The sequence below is a fragment of the Branchiostoma lanceolatum genome, chromosome 15, assembly GCF_035083965.1.
Source record: "Branchiostoma lanceolatum isolate klBraLanc5 chromosome 15, klBraLanc5.hap2, whole genome shotgun sequence".
Lineage (NCBI taxonomy): Eukaryota > Metazoa > Chordata > Leptocardii > Amphioxiformes > Branchiostomatidae > Branchiostoma > Branchiostoma lanceolatum.
Window position 1 is genome coordinate 17678065 of NC_089736.1, and position 26352 is coordinate 17704416.

A 26352-nucleotide genomic window follows, 5' to 3' on the forward strand; every position below is an offset into this window, starting at 1 on the left:
AAAATTTGACCTCAAACTTTGAACCTCTGCTGCAGTACCTTAGGTGCCCGCTAGGAGGCCCATCATTGAACTTGACCTTCTCCTTTAATAAACTTACCTATTCACTAAATATCGTGCACAACCATCAACAGCTTCTTGAGTAATCCTGTCAACAAATAAGTACGCATACATAAACAGCCCACTGCAGTACCGCAGGAAAATGCCAGGTGACCCGTTTTTGAACTTGAGCTTTGTTTTCACAATTTCTACGTACCCACCAAAAATCATGCAGATCCATCATCAATACGTCGAGTTATGTTGTCTACATACAAACACACTAACATAAAAAGTCCACTGGAGCACTTTAGAAAAACGCCAGGTTAACCATTTTCGACCTTGACCTTCGTTCCCACAACCGCCACTTACCTACCAAAAATCAGCAAGATCCGTCAAAGTTCTCTCGACTTATGATCTCGACATACATACGGACCCACTTTACAGCTGGCGTAACCGATAACATAACTTTCCCGCGAAGGCATACCTTCCCGGCGAAAGTAATGATGTCGGCAATTCCAGCATTTATTGATCTTCGTTGTTTAGTCCTCGTGGTTATGTTGATTTTAGTTTGAATACAATCCGTACTCAATTCTTCCATGTTCAAGCGTTTTTAGTAATCTGAAAAGTATAAAGGCAGGCTGACCATAAGGCAGACAAGGTAGGGGAAGTGATTGGAGGCTTGATGTGATACACCTAACGTAACATTCTAAACCTTCCACACATCCAATCGCGCGAGTCTTAGGTTCACGTCTCTGAAGGATCGATATAACCACAAGTAACGGGTATTTGAATCTGTTGATCTTTTATAGCATTTAGAGCTTTGTCAATTAAACACTTCTTAAAAGTGCCCCAAAGTAACCGTAAACTAAAGATGACTCAAAGACAAGTCTACTGATTGATATGTTTTGGCATTTACCATTGTTAATTAAGAAAATACATAGTCTCTTGATGTTCTTCCTAGTTTGCTGTTGTACACTAACGTGACTGATTATTCTCACCAAGGAGGTTTAAATCAAACCTCCTTGTTCTCGTGAAGTCTAGTTTGTGGACTCCATTTTGATACACCCGGCTATTGACCTTTTCACCTGTGTGTGTAGTTGTTACGGTTGGTCGATAAACAAAAGAGGTGCGGGTATCACGGCACGGGACTCATTCAGCATAGCTGTACCGTACATGTCCAGCACATCGGGAAATAGTTACCGACCTTCTGCCGACCGTAACGACCGAAAGCACAAACCGCATCAGTATCCACAATGCACCAACATCGTAGAAGGCACAACCTGATTTTTTCCATTCTACACACCTACCCTACTGTGGCAAAGCAAGATCATATTACGGCCTTTTCTAAGGCTATGTTTTGTAAACAAACCTTTATGGGGAAGATCACCATGACACCTCATGTGCAAGCAGGACACTTCTTAGTGAAACTGTGACTTATCATATCCACATCTCATCGATAAGATAATGTCACGAATGACATCAAGTCAACTATACATCCATGAACATGGTTTGGGAACAATTCTAAGCTTCAAAAGAATTAGACCACATTTACACAAATCTAAAAACTCGTGCCGTTGAAGATTCCCAAACCGCAGTGTTGACTTGAAACAATTCAGTAAGGCAGGCATCCAACTTTGAATCTATATGTTGGGCGCAGGAATTCTTAAGTACGTTATTCAACATATGGTTCTATCTACATGTATTTTGCTGTTCTATCTTAAAACGTCACTCACCTCAGAGTAACGCCTACTCCCTCGAAACGGGTCCATACGAGTCTATCTGTGCTTTTGTACGTTTACACAGGTAAGGTTTGCCAGGGTTAAGGTCAGTTAGAAATCTTAACCTGTGCGATTGTCGTTGATACGGCTTGCCTGGGCAGTTGACTGTGTGTTGATGTCTGTTTTTGGAGAAGTGTCGGTTTGTGACTGACGAAACATGACGGGTATCAGGTGTAGCCTATTAGGTTTCTGAGTCATGTTGACTTTATGAAGGCTTTGCTAACAGCGCGGCCGTCGTAGGCCGTCGCATGATTCTGATGTAGAGTTCTAAACTGGCTATGACAGAACCAACCGCCGACGAGAATCTTAGACGGACTTTTCCGTGACAAAACAGCTGAATTTTGTACGATATATGCACGAATGCCCCCATTTGCGATCGCATGGCGAATTTGACCGCATCGTAAATGGTGCTCTAGTTCTGTTCTGGCCTTTCACTTGCCTTCTTTGCAGGCCTTCTGGGCAACGCCGGCGGTTTTTTTTGAGGGGGCGATTTTCAACATATCGGGGCCAGGTTCTTGGTTCTTATCCGCCCGAACGAGCGCCAAAAATTAGCAGCGCCGCTCAGAAGGCCTGCGAACGAGGCTATCCTTTTACATGCTCTTGGCGCCTGATCCTTGATACTCAGAACGAACAGAGGCAGAATACGTCTTCCACACTCTAATCATGGCGTGGTCTGTTGTAAGCCAGCTATCTACACAGTACCGTCAATCATACACTAAAGTATATCACTGTGTCATTGTAAGCAAATACACCATCTGTACAAACAAAGTCAATGTGATGACATCGAAACTACTGCTGATCATTTCTTCATTATAAAACATACACATTATATATTCATGACATGTGAGCAAAGGCTTTCGACTATACCAAATTCGGATCCAGAAATTGTGATTCGCAGCTGACCCACTGAAGTTACAATTTACCAGACGGATTCTAAGATCCTTGCCAAGTATATCAAACTAAAGAAATCGTATTCGGAGAGATGTTTCTCAATAACTTGATGCATGGCCAACTTGCTCCTTAGAATCTCCCAAATGATTTAGCTTGATGTAGTTACTTGATGAAGCCGTGACAACAAGCAAAGCACAGGTGAGTCCAACATCGCCTTCTTCTACTGTCGAAGTCATCTGAATGGAGTGGCCGGTGATAAATTGATTATCATCTAAAATGGCCACTGCATTGTTCCAAGATGCAATTGATATTGCATGTATTTATCTTAATATATCATCAGCAACAAGCTAAATCTACCTCTATCTGTCCAGATACTGGTTCTTGCGCCAGAATGTATAAATGAAGTATGAACAGCTCTACTATCACCGGCGTCACCCGCATCGTGATAAGCGGCATTATCACATACTATTAGGTAGATGGCGTCGACCAATCAGAAGCCTCCATTGCCCACAATAAGTGGTCTGTTATCACGCCATAACACACCACTTATTGACGTCATGTCAGAACACAACCGTTCCATTTTGTAGAGGGGGTATCTTTTTGATGAATCTTTTTCTTAACCTTGTTTAAAAAATCTTTATAACCGTTGCATTTTGTAGAGGGGGTATCTATTTGATGAATCTTTTTCTTAACCTTGTTTAAAAAATCTTTATTGTCTTAGAATTCCTAAAAAATTTCCTTAGAATACATGAAAAAGGGAAAACAAATTTAAAATTCCCAAAAATGTTCCGCGTGTTCCATTTGCTGTTGGCCAAAGAAACCACGTTCTATCTAAGGTTCCGCGCGTTCCATTTCCTGCTGGCCAAAGAACCTGTGTTCTATTCAGGTTACCTGAGGTCATATTGCAGGGAGATTCTTCAATGATAACATTTTCTGACTGACCTGAAACCGACCCTCCTATCCTGTGTGGTTGAAATAAATAGATCAGGCAACAGTTGTACATATTCTTCATCATCTTCTGTTAAAAAAGGACAACTGTGAATTTGAAATGCATTCTTAATAGTATAAGGGATCTATGCGTCAAACAGAAATTGTCTACTCTTATATGCGTCAGTTTGGATAAGCTATATGATAATAACGTTAATGACCCGCCTCTTCCTCGGTGTATATGGTGTCATAACGCCTGGTCATGTGCTATAACCACCTCATAAAACCACCTCGTTCGCTTCGCTCACTCGGTGGTTTTATTCGGTGGTTATAGCACATGGCCAGGCGTTATGACACCATATACACCTAGGGGCGGGTCATTAACCCTTAATTATGTCATGCCTGGGCCTGATACGGGTGTTCCGGACCGTGTGATAACTATCCGGATCACATAGGGTTCGGGAGGGTTATCACACAGGCTTCCATAGAATATTTCGAACGCATTTCGAACGCGTCGGTTGCGCGGCCGTCGGAAATTCGAATACCGGATTCGGAGGTTGGAATCAATGTTGCTACAGTTTCTTGTTCGAGGACACAAAACTCCCTCAACTTCTGGCGCATTCCGCATTGAAATGTGTGTTTTCTCGGGTGGTTATGACCAAGGTATGACATAAATAAAATACAACACGTTGTATTCCGCATCACCCTCGGTCCCAGCCCTCCCGCGGGTCGGATCGCCCTCCGGCCTACGGCCGTCGGGCGATCCTACCCGCGGTCGGGCTGGTACCTCGGGTGATACGGAATACCCCGTGTTGTATTCTATATATATATCATTCATCCCTGAATAGAGACGGGGGTGCTACAGGCTATCTAGTACGTTTGATCCACGGTTCGAGGCACCTGTCAGTACTTTACATAAACTGGTGGGACAGAAGGTAGTAGCGAACCTACTCATTCCTTGTCAAACATTGGAGTTCCACGGTGGAAAATTTGGGTAAGGCCCTATTTCTTCGTGTTGGAAGTTTATGTTTAGAATTGGTGTTATGCAAAAGTCATATATTAAAAAAGTAACACACTTGTCCTTGAGCCTGTAAACCGATATGGCTTATTCATTTTCAGAAAATGTTAGGAAACTTTGCTACAGTTCATTTTGTTATCTATGTGCTTAGTCTTGATTTTAGCGTCAGTTGTGACATACATGACACGAAGAAGTGCACGTCGGGAAAGGAAGACCAGGAAGGGCAGTGCCAACACCACCCACTCCCATTATTTTTTAGAATTTTTTCCTGGTAAATCCTTGGTCAATTTTGGCCAGTTTTCAGGCAGGGAGACCAGACATGTGTTTACTTTTCAAAAACATCATTTGGGAGGGGATTTTTCCCCTACTAGACCAGCGATTCCCAGCTGTAGGGGGTAAGATCAGTGTTTTTTACGTTCAAACAGGTCTAGTGCGTTAGAATGCAGGAGTCCAATCCCGGCTTTTTCCAAAAACGGCAACTAGACATGTTTAGCTGTCCAGTGGATGGAAGTTTTTGGACATTGAAATACTGTTAAGTGTACTTTGAAGCCTGTTTTGTTCCTTGTTTTGTACATAATCTGATGGACGTCTGTTCACCTACTCCCTCCCCTCCCAATACCACCCTTACTCCATGGCGCCGCTGCGATGGTAACCCTGTAACGGCGCGGGTGGACGAATAACTAGTACGCAGTTTTCACACAGAATATTCAATCTACTAAGTCGTGTTCTCTGTTGTGGCGCATCTGGTGACTACCCCCTCCTATGACCGTTATTATAGGCCGAGTATAGAACTTCAACATACTTCAAAAACTTCCATAGCTGCACTATGTAGGATTTGCTCAATACAGAAAGTCAATTTTTCTACCATTTCTTTACATAGTAAGATAAATAAACTTTGTAGAATGACATACCAGTATTCAGGAAGGAATGTTACAACATCATTGCACCATATAAACCAGTTTTAAACTGTGAACTTTCAAAGAATACAAGGCCAGTTGACAGCTGGGGCAGTGTGGCCACACATGGCTTATCAGCCATACTGCCCAGTGGGGTGCCTGATTACAGTTTTTGCCAAACCTCCTTACCAGAGTTCTAGCAGTTTTGAACGGGGAAAATCTGCTTTATCAGTGCCCTAAAAACTTGGCCAAATTCATCATTATATTTTATCCTCATTCGAAAAGATAGGAGTGTTTTCGAAGAAGATGATCTTCATAACATCAGCTGTTATCTAGATCCACTGAAGTGTTTAACGGTAATTAGCCTACCCAGGGGTCCTGCCAGTGTGCAGGATGTTGTTGTTTACACCAGGAGGGTCTATGTTGAGGTGGTGTCACAGACGTTTGCAGCTTGTTTTTGTACAGTTAAAAAACACCAGACATGCCAGAAATAGAAGAAATAATGATGGAAATATGCTGAAAAGTGGTTGTCCATGTCACTTGCATTAAGATTTGTTCATAAGAATATTTTCCTTTTTTTGCGCCAAAATGTTACATAGTGGGCCTTTAAGGAAGGGGTAAAGGCCGAAAATCTAGGAAAATATCGTCCGAGAAAGTCAACAGATGTAAATTCGAAGGTCTGTGGTGGTCGTGCCAACAAATCTTCTGGAAATCTTGTTATATGGGGATCATCTATCCAATGAGTGCAGATATATATGTTGTGAAACAATAGTAATAAGTTCTTGCCCGAAGACTAATTCCACGTAACAGAAAAAATACTGGCGACGGTGTAAGGTTTGCTATTTGTTAATAAATGCTTCTCTTTGTTGGTGTGGGTTGATACGTGTGCACTTTACATGTTACATTGGATTGTCGAATATCTTTTGACATGGACTTGGTATTATATAGTTGTGATAACTGCCACTACATGATTCTATCTCATATCCGCAATTCATCATAAGTCCTGCAATTGCCTAGCCTGATTTATCTATTTTCTAGATGCGCGTAAAATGATCAGGACGACGGTCGGACTCCACTGTACCATGTTCTATTTGTCATAAAGATGTTCTGCAATTGTCGAAAGTTGACATGATTGAATCTCTTCCTACTATACACTGTGCTTGCCCCCCTCACCCAATAATACATATACATGCGCAAGGAGATATGTCGGCATAAGTACGATGTATTCTTATATGTTGTGATTAGTACTGAAACCAAGTTGTGTATCCAGAGCACACCACTTTCCTCTTTCATGTGTCCCGGTTAGATTCCGTGGATCCACTGGCTGCTCCTGGATGTAATGGCTTCATGATTAATCTGTTTACAACGCAAGTTATATTGGCAAAGTTTCTTTAAAACTGCATTATGATAAAGGTAATAATAACTCCGCTTTTGCTGGAAGAAGCTGAACTGGAATGAAGACGTGCTATGGTCTTGATTTTTTGGTGGCAGATAGCTTGTGGTGTAATGAAGAAGTGGTGTGGGTTTGGGCCCCCTAGCAGCTTGCTCTGGAACTTCAGGGGCGTTATTGTGAAAATCTTCTAAGGAGAATAACTGAACAAAGGAACGACGGATTTCCATGATATCTAGTATGCGGGTAGCTTAGACAGAGATGTACACAATGAAGTGCAAATTATGCTAATTGGGACATAATTTGCATAGCTAATGAGAAAAATCTATATTTTCAGTGTTTTCCATTATAAGACTCAAATACATGTAACATATGTAGTTTATGGAAAGTGGAGCATCAACAGATACCAATTATGCAAATGAATTCCTAATTTGCATAATTAATGCAAAACACTCAAATTCATCTTATTATAAAATTATAGGACTATCAATATTGCAACATGTGTAAGTAAGATAAAGGTGTTTATGAATAAGCATATATTATGTAAATGTGTAAGTCATTTGCATAAATAGAATTGTTCATGGAGATATTGAGGTCGAGGAACTCTTGTTTCAACGTGCTTTATCCGTAGCTTCTTGCATGTCTTGAGTTATGCTGGCCAAAATATGTACTAGTATGTGGAAACACAGACAGGCACATGTATGCAAACACAACGAAACAGGTTGGGGGTAAGTATAAAAAAAGAAAGCAATCCTATATAGCCTGGATGCCAGACTGATTCCAGTACCTGCATAGGCCAGTAAGTTTCTCGGCTCCAAGACATGTCAACATGCCCCAAAGGAAAAGTTACTACAGACAGTTAGACCCTAAGTTAAATTGCTACTACAGACAGTTAGACTCTAAGTTGAATTGTTACTACAGACAGTTAGACCCTAAGTTAAAAGGCGGAACATGTGTTTCTCTGCCCGGCGAAGGGTATAGCTAACATGGCTAAAGGGGTCGTTCTTTGTGTTGACATCTGGCATCCAGCTGGTGGTATTCTAGTATTAGTCCCTCCGAATCTCAGGGCGGGACTTTCTAATTTTAGACCGCCCACAGCAGGGCGCAACCAACCGCCGACAGCTGGGCGTAACCGAGAGATGGGAGTAACCAATCACCGACAGCAGGGCGTAAACGACAACAGGGCGCAACCAATCGCCAACAGCAGGGCGTAACCGACAGCAACGCGTAACCAACCGACCACGGCAAGGCGGAACCAGTACGCAACAGGGCAACGACAGTCGAACAATCAAGCACGCTTAGGAAGCTATATGACAATTCGTGAAATAAGGATGACGGTGTAAAGAAGTTGGATCGAATGTTCAAAATGCCTCGTCATTTCATGGACTACCTTCAACCAAGAACAAAAAGGGGAAGGCTTTTAATAGCAGCTTCGGTACTCAAGAAAGCAAAGAACAGACCACAAAGCGGGCACTCCGGCACCATGGACTCAACATCAACCTCCGCCCGTCCGGAGCCGAGGAAAAGGCCAGGAAGTTGAAACGACCCACACCTTCTGACGGAGACTCAGATAGCGGTCTGAAGCTTAGTAAAGTTTTAGGTCTGCACCAGTTGCACGGCGCATATGTTTCTGTACACATAGACTCTACCGTTTCTATGTTTGATTACCCCGTTATTTCGTGGAGTAATTCATTTATTCTATTGTCTAACACAGTGGTTACAAACGACATGTCCTCTATATGTCATGCACACTGCCTGATGGAAAACTGATTTGGAATTGTAGCACCCCTGACAAGCTATTTACGTGATCATGAGTTCGTTTAGATTTTACCGTGTTAGATTTTACTTACCTAGAAATGGTTTTGTGGCCTGTCATTTAATTTGTGCAAACTTCTAAGAAGGTGTGGAGAGAGAGATGATAAGTACCGAAATCTTTTCGACATTGAAATATTTCTTGCAAAGTTGCAAATGCATAAATATCCTGTTAAGCTCAGCCGACACAAATATCCCTGAGTTACAGATTTTCCCAACAGTTCAGTTACCCATTAATGTGTGAGTGAGTGAGTGAGTGAGTGAATGTGCATTGATTTCAAATTAAAGTTGCAGAAATTATGTTTATGTATTTGTGTTAGTGGATAAGACCACGTGTAATGAGAAACTTCTAGCAGACAAATGAATTCTCTACATGTCCAGTATAAAGGACATCTCTAGCTTTTGAATCGGAATGCTTTCAAGTGTAGAGTTGAACAACGTAACCGTAGAGAGTACCAAATGGACATATGCCATCTTCCATTTTCCACCGAATATCATAGGAATATTAATCCCTTACACGTTCTGACAACCAATAGTTATTATAGTTGCATATCATGTTTGAAACTGCTGTACAACCAAAGTTGAGAGCAATTCATCAGCTTTTTTTTCCAGGAGTTACGAGATGATACGGACCTAACTCTGCCACCCTGCCAACGTTCCGCCATATTTAATATCTGTATACACAAAGCCAAAGTAGTATGATAGTAGTTTAACAGCAACCATAATTATGCACCTGTTAACTCTGTACATAATTGTCTTTTGTATATATCATTGTGTTGTATCCTTGTGTATACCCAAAACCGCCCTGAAATACAATACACTTGGTAATACAAAAGAAATAGTGAAGTTTCACCCAATTTTGTGTTATATATTTTGCATTCCATCTGACTTTGTAACGATGTACAGGACAATATAAATGGCGCAAGACACGGTAATAAAGTTTTCATTCATTCATTCATTCATTCATTCATTCATTCATTCATTCATTCATTCATTCATTCATTCATTCATTCATTCATTCATTCATTCATATAAGAGCCCCTATTGTATTCGTATTACTGTTCTCGTTTCTATCTTGTATAACATTATATCTAAAACTTACAGTTTGATCAGAAGATTATGAATGCACGTTGATACGAATGACCTAAGTACGATACTAGCAAAACAAATTGAGCACCTGTTAACTCTGTACACAATGATATCTTTTTTCTATATCATTGTATTGTTTCCATGTGTATACCCAAAGTCTCCCTTAAGTGCAATGCCGAACCACTACCAATGCCGGCAACTAACCTGTTAATCCAAAACAAATACAATGTAGTCAAGTTTCACCCAGTTATCTGTTATTTTGTATTTCATCCGCCTTTGGAACGATGTACAGATCAATATAAGAGCCCCCTATTCCATCCTTATTACGGTTATCGATTCTATCTCGTAAAACATTGACATGTCCGTATCTGTGCCAGGTCTTAAGGGGTGGAATATTTAACATTGCTTCAAAACAAATTGATATATTTTTATCATGTTTTTAGAAGAACAAAAATATAACCACACTATGACTGTCCTTTTTTTTCAAAACGTAGATTATTACAACTATCTCAAAACTGATGATCATATGCGCTACTTGCAAATGAGTCACTCATTCAAATGATGATTTCTTCATGACCATCTTACATTACAAAAATACATTTTTTAAACATCAAACTTTCATATATCCATTTTCCTACTTGAATCTTATCAGTATAAAACGAGTTTAACATATTGCTCGCTATTGCAACAAAAAAGGCAATTTACTTACAACAAGTCTACTGATTGAGTTCATGACATCAAGCTATCCATATTTCCATTCATGCTGATTGCATCTAATCAACCAAAAATATGTGCAACATATTATTCGCCCTTGTTACAAACAAAAAACATCTTTATATATACATGTATGTGTACAGATCGTTACAACAAGCCCTCCCAACATTGAACGCTAAAATAAACAACCATGATCACTACCCGATTACATCAAAGATATACATTTTGACAAATCCATGACGAAACATTCCATCAAACTATTTGCCAACCCCGTTACTTCCAATTCAATACAGGGATAGGCCACTTCCAAACAAATTTCCCATGGAATACTCATATGTTGCAACTACGCATGCACGAACACATTCCAGAATATGCCTGTACAATTCTGGGAATTCTTACAAATCGGGCGTAAAGTATACTATTAGGCTCGCCCCTGAGGCGTCGTCAACATGCCTGTACAATTCTGGGAATTCTTACAAATCGGGCGTAAAGTATATTATTAGGCTCGCCCCTGAGGCGTCGCCAAAAAACAGCAAAGAATAACAATATGATATGTGACTATTTGAGTCCAAATGCTGACTCTAAATCTTGACTTGCTTGACGATTCGCAATGCAACGCTAAGTGACACTGACTTGACACCGTGATTCTATCATCTAGCTAGCGAAACCAATGTATGTTGTGACATGTAGTGAAAGCTCATGTAGTAATGAAATACCACACTTACCTAATGATGCAGTAGTGGAGTAAGATATCCAGGGTTACATGAAAGAGGAAAAAACAATATGTTAATCTCAACATTAACATATCGATGAGCATTCTGTGTTGATATCAACACGTATATCTGATACACTTTGTATTTATTTTTCCACGATAATACATACTTTACTTTGCAAATGAGGTCCTTTGCAGATGATAGTTGTGAATCCGCCAATAACGTATGGGAAGTAAATGCACACAAAACGGAATGTATTGTAGATATATTTATTTTGGAACCACCCAACATTCAGGAGGATCTCGATAGTCTGTCCAGATGGACCATCGACAAGAAGATGAAACTTAACCTATGAAGAACGTTTGCAAAGAACATTCATACTTCTACCATGTACCTGGCTACCACAAACCAGGGGGAAGATCAGTGGGAGGACAACGAGACAACATACAAAACTTGACCGATTGCCAGCGCGCACTGAACGATACAACAAAAGCACATTACCATACCTTGTCCACCTCTTAAACAACCCCGTATAGTTGGCCTACTAAGAATTTCAGAATAATTTTATTAATGTAAAGGTATATGGTTTTGTTGCCTCTGTTTGTAAATGCCATTTTTCACATAATTCAGCCGTCTGTAGTGGCTGCGAGGTGATGGCATTGTATGATTTTATTGTATTAATTGTAGTGTTTGTTTGTTTGTTTGTTTGTTTGTTTGTGAAATGAAATTAATAAACCAATGACATAAATGCTAAAAATGTTAAATGGTGACAAACGAACAAAACATTCACTAATTGACCGACCAAGTGTGTTAGACATTAAAGATTTATCCAGTCAAGTAAGAAAAACTGGGCCTGGGTCTTTTTTCAACTGACATACATGACAACGTACTGCCTAATTTACACACCCAGGCTCTGGCTATTACCAAGGACTAGCAACCTTAACAACAAAGGAATGTGCACACAAACAATAAAAACGTTCCACGACCTCATACATTTGCCGACTACTGTTAGCCTTTTCGTGTGACATATCATAAATGTTTCTCATTTTTTATGCAATTTAGGTCACTCTCCCTCTCATGAGCTACTAGTATCTACCACTCAAAATTCATGATCATGACCACGGCATGTCCAGAACACGAGATATCAAGCCCGAACGTCCCACTGCAGTACCAAAAGTACGCACGATAGTTTTGTGCATATCAGGCGTCCCAAACTATCAGGCATAATGGGCCGTACTGTGCGTATACCTGTGTATCTAAAACTTTCACAAAAAGAATTGAGATGCGCACAAGTGTGACAGTGTCACACTTGTGCGTATAACATGAGCGTGTGAGTTGCGTGTTAACATTTTTGTCATACGCCGGCGTGCGCCCAATACGCACCTAATGCGTTTCTCAATCGTTTTGTGATAGTTTTAGGCACGCAGGCACACGCAAGGCACGGCCCAGTACGCCTGATATTTTTGAAACTACCGAAAAATTTTCGTGCGAACGCTGGGACGCAGCTCAGACGTTATAAGAACGCAGTTCACACGTCCGACATCGGTCGAGTAAGGTACGAGCGTGCTTTGTGTTTGCGCTCCAATCGCCGTAATACGCTTCTCTTGCGGCACGATCTCTGCGCAGCGACCACATCGCGCACTTGCAGCGCAGATACAACGCATGATGATCGACCGTATAGCGAATAAGAATATACGTCACGAATTAGTGTCGTTCGTCCTGCGATCGGGCAGCGCATTGCACGTACCAGTAGCATCTGACAAACGCACAGATAGCTAAAGGATATCGTTCACATAGCGTGCTCGACGAACATCCGGGGCATATTCCAGATTTGTTATAAGTACGAGGGCACCTCTGACTCCAGGGTGGATAGACCTTCCGACCATGGCAGATCCAGGCCATAACCGGCGACACCTCATGCTTGCTGTCATCCAACACCAGCATGACATCGTCAACCTACAACTCCATCTCCTTCGTCAAAGAAAGAGAAGAAGGAGAAGAGCACGCCAAAGGACCGTCTGGGTCCGGCCGTGGAGAGAAGATAACAGTTTGGGATCTATCACCAATTAATGGTGGAGCTACGAAACGAAGACACAAGGGCCTTCCAAAACTTCATGAGAATGCCCCTGCCATGTATGATGAGTTGCTGGCGAGAGTGGGAAGGAGACTCTCCAAGGAAGATACCTTCATGAGATACCCCCTGGAACCAGGCTTAAAGCTGGCTTTGACCCTTCACCATATCATATCTGGAAACATGTACGCATCCATGAAATTTGCTTGGCGAGTACCACACAACACCATATCTGTGATTGTCCCACAAGTCTGTGAAGCTATCATAGCAGAGTACATGGATCAGGTGATGGTTTGCCCAAGTACACCCAACCAATGGCATCAGATAGCTGACAGGTTCCTCCAGAAGTGGAACTTTCCACACACATGTGGCGCTATTGATGGAAAGCACGTGGCCTGCCGCTGTCCTGAGAATAGTGGTTCCATGTACTTCAACTACAAGGGGTTCTACTCCATCTTGCTCTTTGCCATGGTCGACGCGGACTACAAGTTCATCTGGGCGGATATTGGCGGCTTAGGTTCTGCATCTGACGCACAGGTCTTCAATGGCAGTGAACTGAAGGAGTGCATAGAGGATGGTACCATTGACTTTCCAGATCCTGAGCCTCTCCCCAATGACACCCAAGATGTTCCCTTCTTCATCATTGGTGACGCTTTCTCGCTTAGGACCACCCTGATGAAACCGTACAGTCGCAGGTGTATGAGCAGAGAAGAAAGAATCTTCAACTACCGTATCTCTCGTGCCAGGAGGGTCGTGGAGAATGCCTTTGGTATTCTGTCCAACAGATTCCAGGTGATGCCCACCACCATGAAGCACCAACCCTCCACTGTGAAGCTCATCGTCACAACATGTGTGGTCCTCCACAACCTGATGAGGATCCGGTACCAATTCAAATAGCCACAAAACTCTCAAAATAGTTGAAGTAAATGTCAAGGTAACCAAATATACCGAGTCCTGCAGTTGCAGCACATCTCACACCTGGGGTACGCTCGTAATTCGATTAGCAGTCGTCGGAAGTGCGCCAGGCATGCGGCCGGTGTTCAGGAATTATCGGTCCCCCAGGAAAATCGGTCCCCAATCCATGGTGGGCGTGGCCTAAAAAGTACGAAGGCCCACAGAGCCAAACACATAGATATCATCCACAAACACTGTCTTTGAATTGAATACTTAATGCCAAATGTATGAATGGTAAGAAGGTGGGACGGCCATTGTCCACAAATATTAAATATGAACGTTTCATCAACAAAAAGTATCAGTTTTTGGCCATTGCAGGGACACATTTTCCCGGGGTAGCCAGGATTTCCAGTCCCCTCATAGGAAAGTCAACAACTCTTCTCCTAGTAGTGATGCATTTGGAAAAAAAAATACTTTATTTCTAAATTACTTTAACTTGAGTTGATGCTCTTAACACAAAAATATAAACGTTTCAAGGGCAACAGTCTCTGCATTTGTCCATTGAGGGAATTCAGGGGAAGGGGACTCATTTTCCCGGGGTAGATCTAGCCGGGATTTTCGGTCCCCTCATAGAAAAGTCAACAACGCTTCTTCTGATGAACTTGGACGCTTCTTTGTCAACTTCAAGGCGCTTATCTGAAGATTTAACACAACTATAAAGGTTTCAAAGCAAAAAGTTTCAGAACGTGGCCATTGAGGGGATTTCAGGGGAAGGGGACACATTTTCCCGGGGTAAATCTAGCCGGGATTTTCGGTCCCCTCATAGCAAAGTCAACAACGCTTCTTATGATGGACATGGAAATTGTTTGTCAACTTAAGGGACACTTCTCTGAAGAATTAGCACAACTATAAACGTTTCAAAAGAAAAAAAATCTCAGGATTTGGCCATTGAGGGATTTCAGGGGAAAGGGGACACATTATCCCGGGTAGAACTAGTCGGGATTTTCGGTCCCCTCATAGGAAAGTAAAAAAAAAACGCTTCTTATGATGGACTTGGAATTTTTTTTCAACTTGGAAACGCTTCCCTGAAGACTTAATACAACTAGTCCAGGAGGAGATACCTGAAAAAACTGGTCTCGTAGGACACCCTTTATATATTTAGTCCACTATCATAGAATGATAGCTTGAATTTGATTCGATCTAACTTACCCACGATGCTTTGTATACACTATACTTATAGTGTATTAGATTTCTGCAAATTTGTACCAAATATAGAAGCATACATGTAACTTCTATGGATGTATATTTTCCCTAGCAACGGTTGCCATGGAAACCAGACACTTTCAAGGGTAAAAAAATAAGCAGTCTTCCTCCGATTTTGACTTTCTTCAAGTGTGATGTCATTTGGTGAAGTATTACAGAAGTTACATGTATGCTTTTATATTTGGTACAAATTTGCAGAAATCTAATACACTATAAGTATAGTGTATACAAAGCATCGTGGGTAAGTTAGATCGAATCAAATTCTAGTTTCATTGAAAATTAATTACAACAACTTTTGTTGTGCATTATAACAGTTGTTTCATAAATCAATTAATTTAACACACTTTCAAAGGCTGTATAATACTATAAACCTTTCCGTTGCTATGGAAGTATCTTTTCCTTAGCAACGGTTGCCATAGAAACATGCCAGACACTTTCAAGATTCTAAAAAGGAACACTCTCCTGTTGCTTGTGACTTTCTCCAAGTTTGATGTCATTCGGACAGGTATCCAACAAGTTATGCTGTTTTCATTTCAATTCATGGCTTAAATGCCTCATTTGCATAAATTTGCATAAAGAGCCCTGGAACCATGATGTCCCACCTGGACCATAGAACAACATACCTTAAAATGATCAAGGGACATCAAGCTATCATTCTTTGATAGTGGACTAAATATATAAAGGGTGTCCTACGAATGTCAATTTCTAGGCCTCTTTTGAAAATCTCCTCCTGGACTAAACTATGAACGATTCAAAAGCAATATGTCTCAATATTTGGATTTCAGGGGAAGGGGACATATTATCCCGGGTACCCGGGATTTTCGGTCCCCTCATAGGAAAGTCAACAACGCTTCTCCTGATCCATTTGGAATCCTGTGTTTCAACTTGAAGACGCTTCTCTGAAGACTTAATACAACTAGTAGCGTTTCATGGGCAAAAGGCTCAAGATTTGTCAATTAAGATGATTTAAGGGGGAGGGGACACATTTTCCCGGGGTAGCCGTGATTGTCGGAAAGTGAAAAACGTTTCTTCTGATGGACTTGGAAACTTGTTTGTCGACTTTAAGACGCTTCTCTGAAGACTTAACACAAATACAAACGTTTCAAAGGCAAAAAGTCTCAGGATTTGGCCATTGATGGGATTTCAAGGGGAGGGGGACACATTTTCCGCGAGTAAAACTAGCCGGGATTTTAGGTCCCCTCATAGGAAAGTCAACAACGCTTCCTATGATGGATTTGGAAATTGGTTGTCGACAAGGCGCTTCTATGTAGACTTCACACAGCTATAAACGTTTCAAAAGCAAAAAAGTCATATGATTTGACCATGTGTACCCTTTGCCTGAAATACCCTCAATAGCCAAATTCTGAGACTTCTTGCTTTTAAACGTTTATAGTTGTGTCAAGTCTCCAGGGAAGCATCTTCAAGTGGAAAAACAGGTTTCCAAGTACATCATACGAGACGTTGTTGACTTTCTCATTAGGGGACCGAAAATCCCGGCTTAACCCCTGGCCCGGGAAAATGAGTCCCCTTTACCTGAAATCCCCTCAATGGCCAAATGCTGAGACTTTTTGCTTTTAAAACGTTTATAGTTGTGTTATGTCTTCAGAGAAGCGTCTTCAAGTTGAAAAACAGGTTTCCAAGTGCAGCAGAAGAGACGTTGTTGACTTTCCTATGAGGGGACCGAAAATCCCGGTTTTACCCCGGCCCGGGAAAATGTGTCCCCTTTACCTAAAATCCCCTCAGCTCAATGGCCAAATGCTGAGACTTTTTGCTTCTGAAACGTTTATAGTTGTGTCAGGTATTCAGAGAAGCGTCTTCAAGTTGAAAAACAAGCGCCTAGGTTCAAGATAAGACAAAATGTTGACTTTCCTAAGAGGGGACCGAAAATCCCGGTTTTACCCCGGCCCGGGAAAATGTGTCCCCTTTACCTGAAATCTCCTCAATGGCCAAATGCTGAGACGTTTTGCTTTTGAAACGTTTATAATTGTGTTATGTCTTCAGAGAAGCGTCTTCAAGTTGAAAAACAGGTTTCCAAGTGCAGCAGAAGAGACGTTGTTGACTTTCCTATGAGGGGACCGAAAATCCCGGTTTTACCCCGGCCCGGGAAAATGTGTCCCCTTTACCTGAAATCTCCTCAATGGCCAAATACTGAGACTTTTATCTTTTGAAACGTTTATAGTTGTATTAGGTCTTGAGAGAAGCGTCTTCAAGTTGAAAAACAGGTCTCCAAGTGCATCAGAAGAGACGTTGTTGACTTTCAAATTAGGGGACCGAAAATCCTGGCTACCCTGGCCCGGGAAAATGTGTCCCCTTGAGATGAAATAGCAAAATGGCCAAAACCCTTTGAAAAGTTTATATCAATTTTCATAGAATCGTCTTTAAGTTGAAATTAGGGTCCGAAGTATACCAGAGGACGACTGTTTCAACTTTACTATGAGGGGACATTATTTGTCGACAATGTCGGCAGTGTAGAATTGTTGTGTTACAGCCTAGTTCTTGTGGGCCTTCGTACTTTTAGGCCACGCCCACCAGTCTCAAATGTGGACCAATGGCAGGAGGGGGACCGATTTTCCCGGGGGGACCGATAATTCCTGAACACCGGCAGTCGTTGAGGGCATTCGGAATGCGCTCAGCACACGCACCTGATGCGCAGCTATTCGCTGCAAGGATAAGAGTATTGCGCACTTCATATGCAAAGTGCACGTGTCTCAAACGCATTGGATGCGTTGAAGTCGTTATTCACACGCTATATGTGCGCCGCGCATGACTGGAAAAAAATTGATATTTTGAGCGTACAACTGCGTGTTGTCAAAATTCAACACGGAACTCACACGGAATGGCTTATACGCACAAGTGTGAAGGGCCCTGTCACACTTGTGCGTATATCATGTCCGTGTGCACGTGGGTTGCGTATTGACATTTTTGTCATACGCAGGCGTACGCACAATACGCACCTAATGCGTATCTCAATCGTTTTGTGAAAGTTTAAGGTACGCAGGCATACGCAAGGTACGGCCCAGTACGCCTGATTGTTTTAGAACTACCCAAAGCCTTCGTGCGAACGCTGTTACGCAGCTCAGACGTTACAAATAGTGCATCCGTCCGACATCGGTCGAGTGGGTTACGAGCGCGCTATATGTTCGCGCTTCATACGCAGTAATACGCTTCTCTTGCGGCATGAGCTCTGAGCAGCGTAAACATAGCGTACTTGCAGCGCGGATAGTCTGTAAGTGAACACGATAAACCGAGAAGGCCTGGATGGATTGTCTTGATATTTGGTATAGTGTTGATGAGACATTGTAAAGGCCACCGCCAACCCACCACCCCCCACCCCCCAACACACACCGACTTGCTATGGTACTGCAGTGGAACTTCCGGGTTTGATATCTCGTGTTCTGGACAAGCTATGGTCACTTTTTTCGGTTGATAGCTCTGTGCTCGGAAAGAAGTGATATAAGTTTAGGGCCTCCAACCCTCTTCTCCTAGAACTGCAGGGGCGTCTATGTTAGAATCTTTCAAAGAGCTAGAGAATAACTGAAGAAAGGAACGATGGATTTTCATGACTTTGGGTACTAGTATGTAGGTAGCTTCGACAGAAATGCAGATTTACATATTGATGCAATGTGTGACTACATTTGCATAATCTATTAGAACACTATTTCCTAGCAGTGTTTTAAGGTATCCTGGACATGCTATGGTCTGAGTGGCCGATAGCTTTTGACGTCAGGACAAAGTGAAATAAATTTAGGCCCTCTGGCCCTCTTGATCTGGAACTGCAACGGAATTTCATCAAAATCTTTCAAAGATGATAACTGAGGAAAGGAAGAACGGATTTCGGTCATTTTGGGCATGTAGGTAGCGTAGACAGAGACGTTATGTTACACAATTAGATACAAGTTATTCAAATAAGGACTTGATGATTCCAGTGTTTCCAGTGTTTCCTAGAACAGGTCTTCATTACATGTAACGCCTGTGCCTTATGACATGTAGAACATAAACAGATGTCAAGCAAGGCTACAAAGGCCCGAATTGGCCTAATTGATACGAAAACCACACAGCTCCTTGGTCGTAAATGAAGAAAATTTCATACTTGTTCCGAATTAAACATAATGAAAATCTTAGCTCCTGACCTAGATTCCAATAAAAGCGTTCAATGAACCATATAATGTTACATTTAAATTTCATCGGATTCAAGTGGTCGGTTTGGGTGTTTTTTTGACAGGTTTCGGTGCTAGCTATAGAAAAACCGCATTCAGGCAACACCCAAATCAGAACAATACAAAATGACAGCATCAAACTATAACCCACAGATCCTTAATTACCACATACATTTTTGAGAGTCAAACTGGCTCCTGGAACATAACACTCCTACCAAATAAGGTCTTGGAATCTTCTGTAGGTCAGGAGGTCAGGTAATTGACCCATATTTATCGACAGTTCTACAATGATTGGCGACAGTGTGGCCCTTATCTCACAACGGTAAACATCCATCCGTCAAACCTCCCGTATCTAACGTTGGTTAACATAAAATCGCCATTTTTCCGATAATGGTTGATTGAAATCAATCAGGCAGAACAATAAACCATCCTTTTTTTTCTGTTATCCTGTCAGTATCATGTATTACCTTTGCACTAATGCTATATATGTTAGATTTTCTCTCTAGTCGTGCTGACACGATAATATTTCAACTTGAAACTACCGTCCGCCGCACGCAGAATGACAGTGCTCTTGGACAGGTGCGAACATTATTCCGGGAGAGAAGATTCGTCATTGATATATACCGCTAATTAGCTTTTATACAGTAGCTGTTGTGTCCATCTTGACTTGAAGAGCATGCCAAGGTCATATAAACGTGACCAAAGAAAAATAAATACAGGACAAAACGGCCGTACCACACACATCAGGCCTTCAGTAATAACCCGTTTGTTGAGTTGGTAGAGCGTCACTCAAAGTCGACACCCACCGTCATGGCAACGTGTACACTATTCATGGGAAGTTAGCTGGATGCCGTAGCAATGGTAATACTACTATGTCCATGTGTTCCTTGTTGTGTTGGGAGCAAACTTTGAGGAAAATATCGTCCTCAGCCCACTATCACGTGCAACATTTAGACAAAAAAGTGTTCCTCACAAACCTTTGTCGTCTGCTTGACAACAGGATTCTGGGTAATAGTATGGCGGCGGGAAAATACACGTGCCGTAGGTTGTAGCAACAAAGAAGAGTTTTGATGATTGATCACACTTAGAATCCAGTTGCAGGTTAGCAAAAGAGATTGCAATAAGTTGTCTTGTAAATAATTGTGCTAAGCAGGAGGCGGATGTGACATTTGTCTTATAAACCAGCAAACAACCGTGCAGTGTGATTCTCCCACGAAGCCCTCAGACTCTGTCAATAAGGGATGGAGAGCTTTTGACGTCGCCAATTTCTAATGCATGGTTATCGAAGCTTTTCAGGCAGTGTTCTGAATGCGTTAGTCTGTCAAGTTTGCATTGCTGGCGTTATAACTGATTTTGCATCTAGCACATATCCCTAAAATACGCCGTTTCTAAAAATGGCGAATTTAAATACCCCGCGAATTTATGTTAACCAACGTTACAACTAAAGTTCAACGACCTCATACCTTCCTCAAATTATTCTAACCATCTCGACTGGAGTATCATGAGTGTGTCTCATTGACAAATTGCAAATGATGTCATGATCTGCATTGGTTTTAACAGTTGATCATCTTCTTCTCCATTTGAGTTTGAGTTTATTAGGATCCACAATTAGTTTAACAGCTACTCTTCCTGTGGTCCATTGAAAAACATGACTAGACAAAACTACATGACACACAGGAACACCACATACTGTATACAGAATATACATGTACATAATCTCCGTCTTATCATTTCTTATCAGACAAGGCATTTCTGACCAATTATGCAAATTCGATCATCATTTGCATAATTTATATTCAATTATGTTCACCTTCACGTAACTTCCAAAGTCCACAAGTATAAAATTCCCACTTTTTCCAAAACGGAATTATAGCATTTTCTCGTCAATCATGCAAGTTAGGTCTTCATTAAAATCTATCATTAGCATCAATGTCCCTCTCTTTCTCACTTACATGTGTCCTACATATACACTTACATGTCGCAGGTGTTATTAACGCTGTGCTCAGAATCTGTTCATAGTCCGGGGAGAGTGCCTGATTTCCTTCTCAGACAGAAACCAAGGATCGATGGTTCAATCGATGCTGAAATAGCCCTGGGCGAGATACAAAAAAGTTGTAAATCATTTTACTTTTCGGATTGTAGGTGTACGGAGCGCCTATCATTAAAAAAAGATCGACGATACGCAAATGAACGCGTTGTGTAGATACATGTCTGGTATAAACATATAAACACGTATAGCTAAATCCCAGAAACCGTCCAATCAATTTTCTAATGTAACGCCACATATTCAGTGTACATGGTATGAGCGTGAGTGAGTTCTGACAGGTTTTATTCGATACTGTTAAGTCTGGGATAAGTTGAGGTGGAGAGCCAACATTGATCATTAACGTTTCTAAACGACTGCATTTCCCTGAATCCAATATCAGCCTAATGTTGTATACTTTTTGTTCTGATGGCCATTCTTTACCAGACATTCTCCCTGTGCTGGGTAATTTAGACCATCTTGAAATATAGGTACTGCTTTTACTTTGCTCCTTTATACATCTCTTCCAAGTAACCATATGATGCTATACCTCATTTGAAAGCTGAGAGGCTCTACTTTTAGCATGTCTTGCAATCTATCTATACCTAGCTTCAGTGATAATGTTTTTAATGGCAATAATGCAATAAAACAAAATATTTTCATACAGTTTCTGTAATATTACTTTAAACAGTATTAGCATCAAAGCTACAGCATCCTTAAGACATCCTGACAACATCAGAGCTACAAATTTGAGAAAAAAAATCAAACCAGGTATACATTACAGGTGAGTTCATGGCTAAGTATTGTCCTGGGTGTTGCAGAGGACATCTTGGTCATTAGCATAATCTATGCACACAAAGGTCTCTTGGATGATGTAATCCGTCATTGCGTAAAAGTACGTTGACCCCTGATCTCATGCCAGGTCATGTCGGCTAACCCGGGTAAACCCTGAAGTAACATGGGCGGGCGCTATGCAAGCTTTCTGGAAATAGATCCTTCCCAACATATGTTGGGCACAGCACTGTGGATGAGCATCTGCTTCACAACATATGTTGGGAGCCGTAGGACAAATGGTAACAAAGAAATTGAATATTGTTGAAGTATATTGCAACGGTAGCCTAGTCCAAAGTCAGGGTCTCAAGTTCCCAAAGAAATACATTTTTGGATTTAAAAAACATACTGTTATAGACCGATGTTGAGGTCATTGGACACAGATACAGGGAGCCAAGACAGAGATTGTGGAGCTACATGGTTTATTCCCTGACCCCCAGGATTCCAACACATAGAATGCCAGCATGGGTCTTTCTCAGAATGAGGCTGCCATGGACTATTCCACTTTCATGAAGGGGGGTTACAATTACTAAATAATGGTCTTACATGTATCTTAGTGGGTTCATAACACATACTACCCGAAGAAACAGGACGTATACTTCTGGAGTTACACTTTTACTCTTTATTGAATCATGATCATTGTCATCACACTGGTTCTACACCTGCAACAGTGCCGACACCTTGCAGCTTCACTCACTATTTCGGCACTTTGTTCTACCATGTCTTATCTCTGAAGAGCATCCGTACTGACATTTCTTTAGTTCCATGTGTTTGAGTTTTTTGTCTTTAAAATATTTCTTAGCAGTTTCGTCCTTTGTGGTTTGTATTTATTGTATTTATTGTACTATCACAGCAAACCCAAAGGAGTTTGTGCAGGTGTATCATCTGGCAGTTTTCCTAGCTGGTACATGTCCAAATACAGACCACTGATCAGCTTTTATACATAGATATGACTTACAAGGACTTAGACACCATTGTCAATCTGAAGCAAAATCAGATAGACTCATAAAGGAATTATCTTTGTTTGGGAAAGTAACCATTATTATTTCACTAGTCACTTCTCAATTCATGTATTTCTTTCAGGTCCTCCAGACCCCAGATAGGTCATCAATTCAACGATATGTTCTAGTTTTAACACAATTTGATAGACATTTCACACCATGTCCAAATGAATTGGCTGTGCCTCTGATCTTTCACACCCCTATTCCCTGAAAACAGTTTTATACTTCCATAATCAACTAGATTTTTCCAGTATAAAATTCTGCACAAATTCTTACCTACACACAAACTATTGTACGTTTAGAAATGTATAGATACCCACTGTGCTCATTCTGTCATGAGGAGGATGAATCATACCTGAGCATGTTTTCTGGCAATCTCCGAATTTGAATCTGGTATTACCGTAAAACAACTAAAATCTACGAATAAATGGATTAAATGTAATTTTTATACTTTGCACTTTGGAATTCCGCTCCTCCGATTGAAAATCTAATAATTTTACTAGCCAAGATTTCTGTATATAGATGTAGAAAATATAGTACCTTTTGATTCCTTTCTCAGCTACGTTTAGTTCTTTTACAAGGTAGAACATTATACAGCCCTGAAGAAAGGCAAACTGGAGAAGCATCGGGGGAAGTGGCGTACTTCATGCAGCTGATATCCTGTTTATTTGTCACGCTTGAGTCTTGTATTATTTCGATTTCTGTTATCAGCATTCTCATGTTTGATACTTGGATACTTTATTTGCTCCATTAACTGTTGGAAATCCCTCAATTTCTGTTCAATAATATTTGAATTTCTGTTATTATTATGGTTATATTTGAAATTTATGTTATTATTATTGTTATCCTTGCAAATACAAGTCTACAGCATTTGAATGTCTATTATTATCATTATCATGATTACTTTCCTTATGATTTATGAACTTCTGTTATTACTATTGTACATGATTATCTCATTATCTGTACAATAGCATTTATTGTTTGATGGTTCGCTCATTGTATTTGATATCTTCATTTGAAAAAGAAATAGATATTTTTAAGATTTTTAAAACGAACCCACAATTTCTTAATTAAAGAAGTGGGTAAATTTGTCTTTCATTGCCTCAAAATATGAAGTCAAATCCAACAAAACTAGCACCATGTACATTTTAGACTGTAGCATAACAATGGCTGTAGCCCTTAATATCATTGTATTTTTCATCATCATGTGTGTTGCTTGTACTTGCAACTAAAGGCTAATTGCCTCCGGGCATGTATTTGCAATCAACTTTGATTATTTGGTATACCATACTCTGTATGTCTATTCATTTTTGTTCAACCTTTCTGACCACGTAGATTTCATAATGCCTTTTTTTGCAAAACATTTTTGGATTCGCACACTCGCATCAGTTTTGGGGCTCCCAGTGGATGTCATCCATATGATCAAATCAACATGGCCTAATCAGACAACCCTGTGTGTGTCTCCGCCGTCCTAATCTACGCTGCTCTGATTTCATATCGATTCGCTTCTCATCAAACTTCAAAATTGATAATTTTCAGGGAAAGACGATGTGGCTCTGGAGAGGTGTTGTATCATACACTTCATCTTCAACCACACGCGACTTTTATATCTACAATGTACCGATCTACCAGATGCTTTTGTTTCGATCACTACAAAAAACGTTACTACTCAGAAAATAACTATGACCGATAACTATAACTATGGGTTGATTAATTGATTTGTTGATGATGTAATGAAACGATAGGAAAGGACGTACAGGTAAGAATGAAGTACTATGTCCTCCACATCCAACATAAAACACACTCTTATTGTCAGATTGATGCAATAGTAATTTGAATTATGATTAATTGAATTGCATCAAGTGCATGGCAGTAAATAACTTACTAAGTCCCAACTTTATGAATACAACATGTAATAGATGGAGCAATAATCGAACAAAACTATTGCAATATAATAAACAAACGATTGAATGAAATCATATTAAAAACAAGATCAGATTGAATCATGAATAAGATTAGGCGTTTCAGATAGCCACTATCTTTAGCCAGCTTTGTGAAACATTTGTTCGATCTTTCCAAGTGCTTGGCTAACTTTTGTATAGTATCTGATGACCTGGATGCCTAACCTTTATCTACGTATAAAGATTATAAGATACATGTGAAGACAATATGAGTTAGTTTCTTCTGGAAGTTCAAAATACCACTGACAGGTAGACCCACTATGCAATGCCGTTTGGGATGACTAGCTAATCACTTTGCTTTTCACTTAGGAGGTAGAGTTATTACTCGCAATGATTGATTTATTCAGATGTGCATTTGGATAAGTGTACAAAAATGCCGTATCAAAAACAATGTCGATAGTCAGCTTAAAACTTCACACACTACCTTCTTATCCCAATGAAAAATCATTTTGATACTGTTATGTTCTATAGTCACTTCTCAAGTATCAATCATCTTGTGACAGTAACTCAACAAAGATGTGAGGGTCACTTTTGCTTGGACAGTAAGGAACAAGGTTTTTGTAATATTGAATTCACATCTGATTCCAGCCTTATAAGTTTATTGTTTCCTTAGAGTTTCAGAAAATAGTGCATACAGCCGAGTGGGAACTCACACAATCTTAAGAGAGCTAAGTTAGTGGAAACTTTACCAAGATGGTAAGGAATAGCTGAAACGATAGAAAAGAAGGTTTTTAAAAAGTTAGATGATAAGAAATGATAACGCCATGATATATATGATGCACTTAAGGAGATATAAATATATTGATTTTTTTATGAGCCACCAAAAAGTCTAAATAGGTCATCCGAGGCCGGCTCATGCGTCTTCTTCATGGCCTGATATGGTTCAT

At 40.6% G+C, this 26352-nt stretch overlaps 1 protein-coding gene across 5 annotated transcripts in view; it reads right to left on the reverse strand.

Annotated features, from left to right (window-relative positions):
* Positions 1 to 26352, reverse strand: part of LOC136421172 (dipeptidyl aminopeptidase-like protein 6) — a 329761-nt gene that overhangs the window by 188982 nt on the left and 114427 nt on the right. The window contains exon 1 of one of the 5 annotated variants that reach the window (XM_066408341.1): positions 1770 to 1936. The exons of the other annotated variants lie outside the window; for them this stretch is intronic. Within the exon in view, the coding sequence (XP_066264438.1) occupies positions 1770 to 1805 (36 nt within the window). The 5' untranslated portion in view covers positions 1806 to 1936. Of the gene's footprint in view, positions 1 to 1769; positions 1937 to 26352 lie in introns of those variants that run through there. 5 annotated transcript variants of the gene reach the window in all.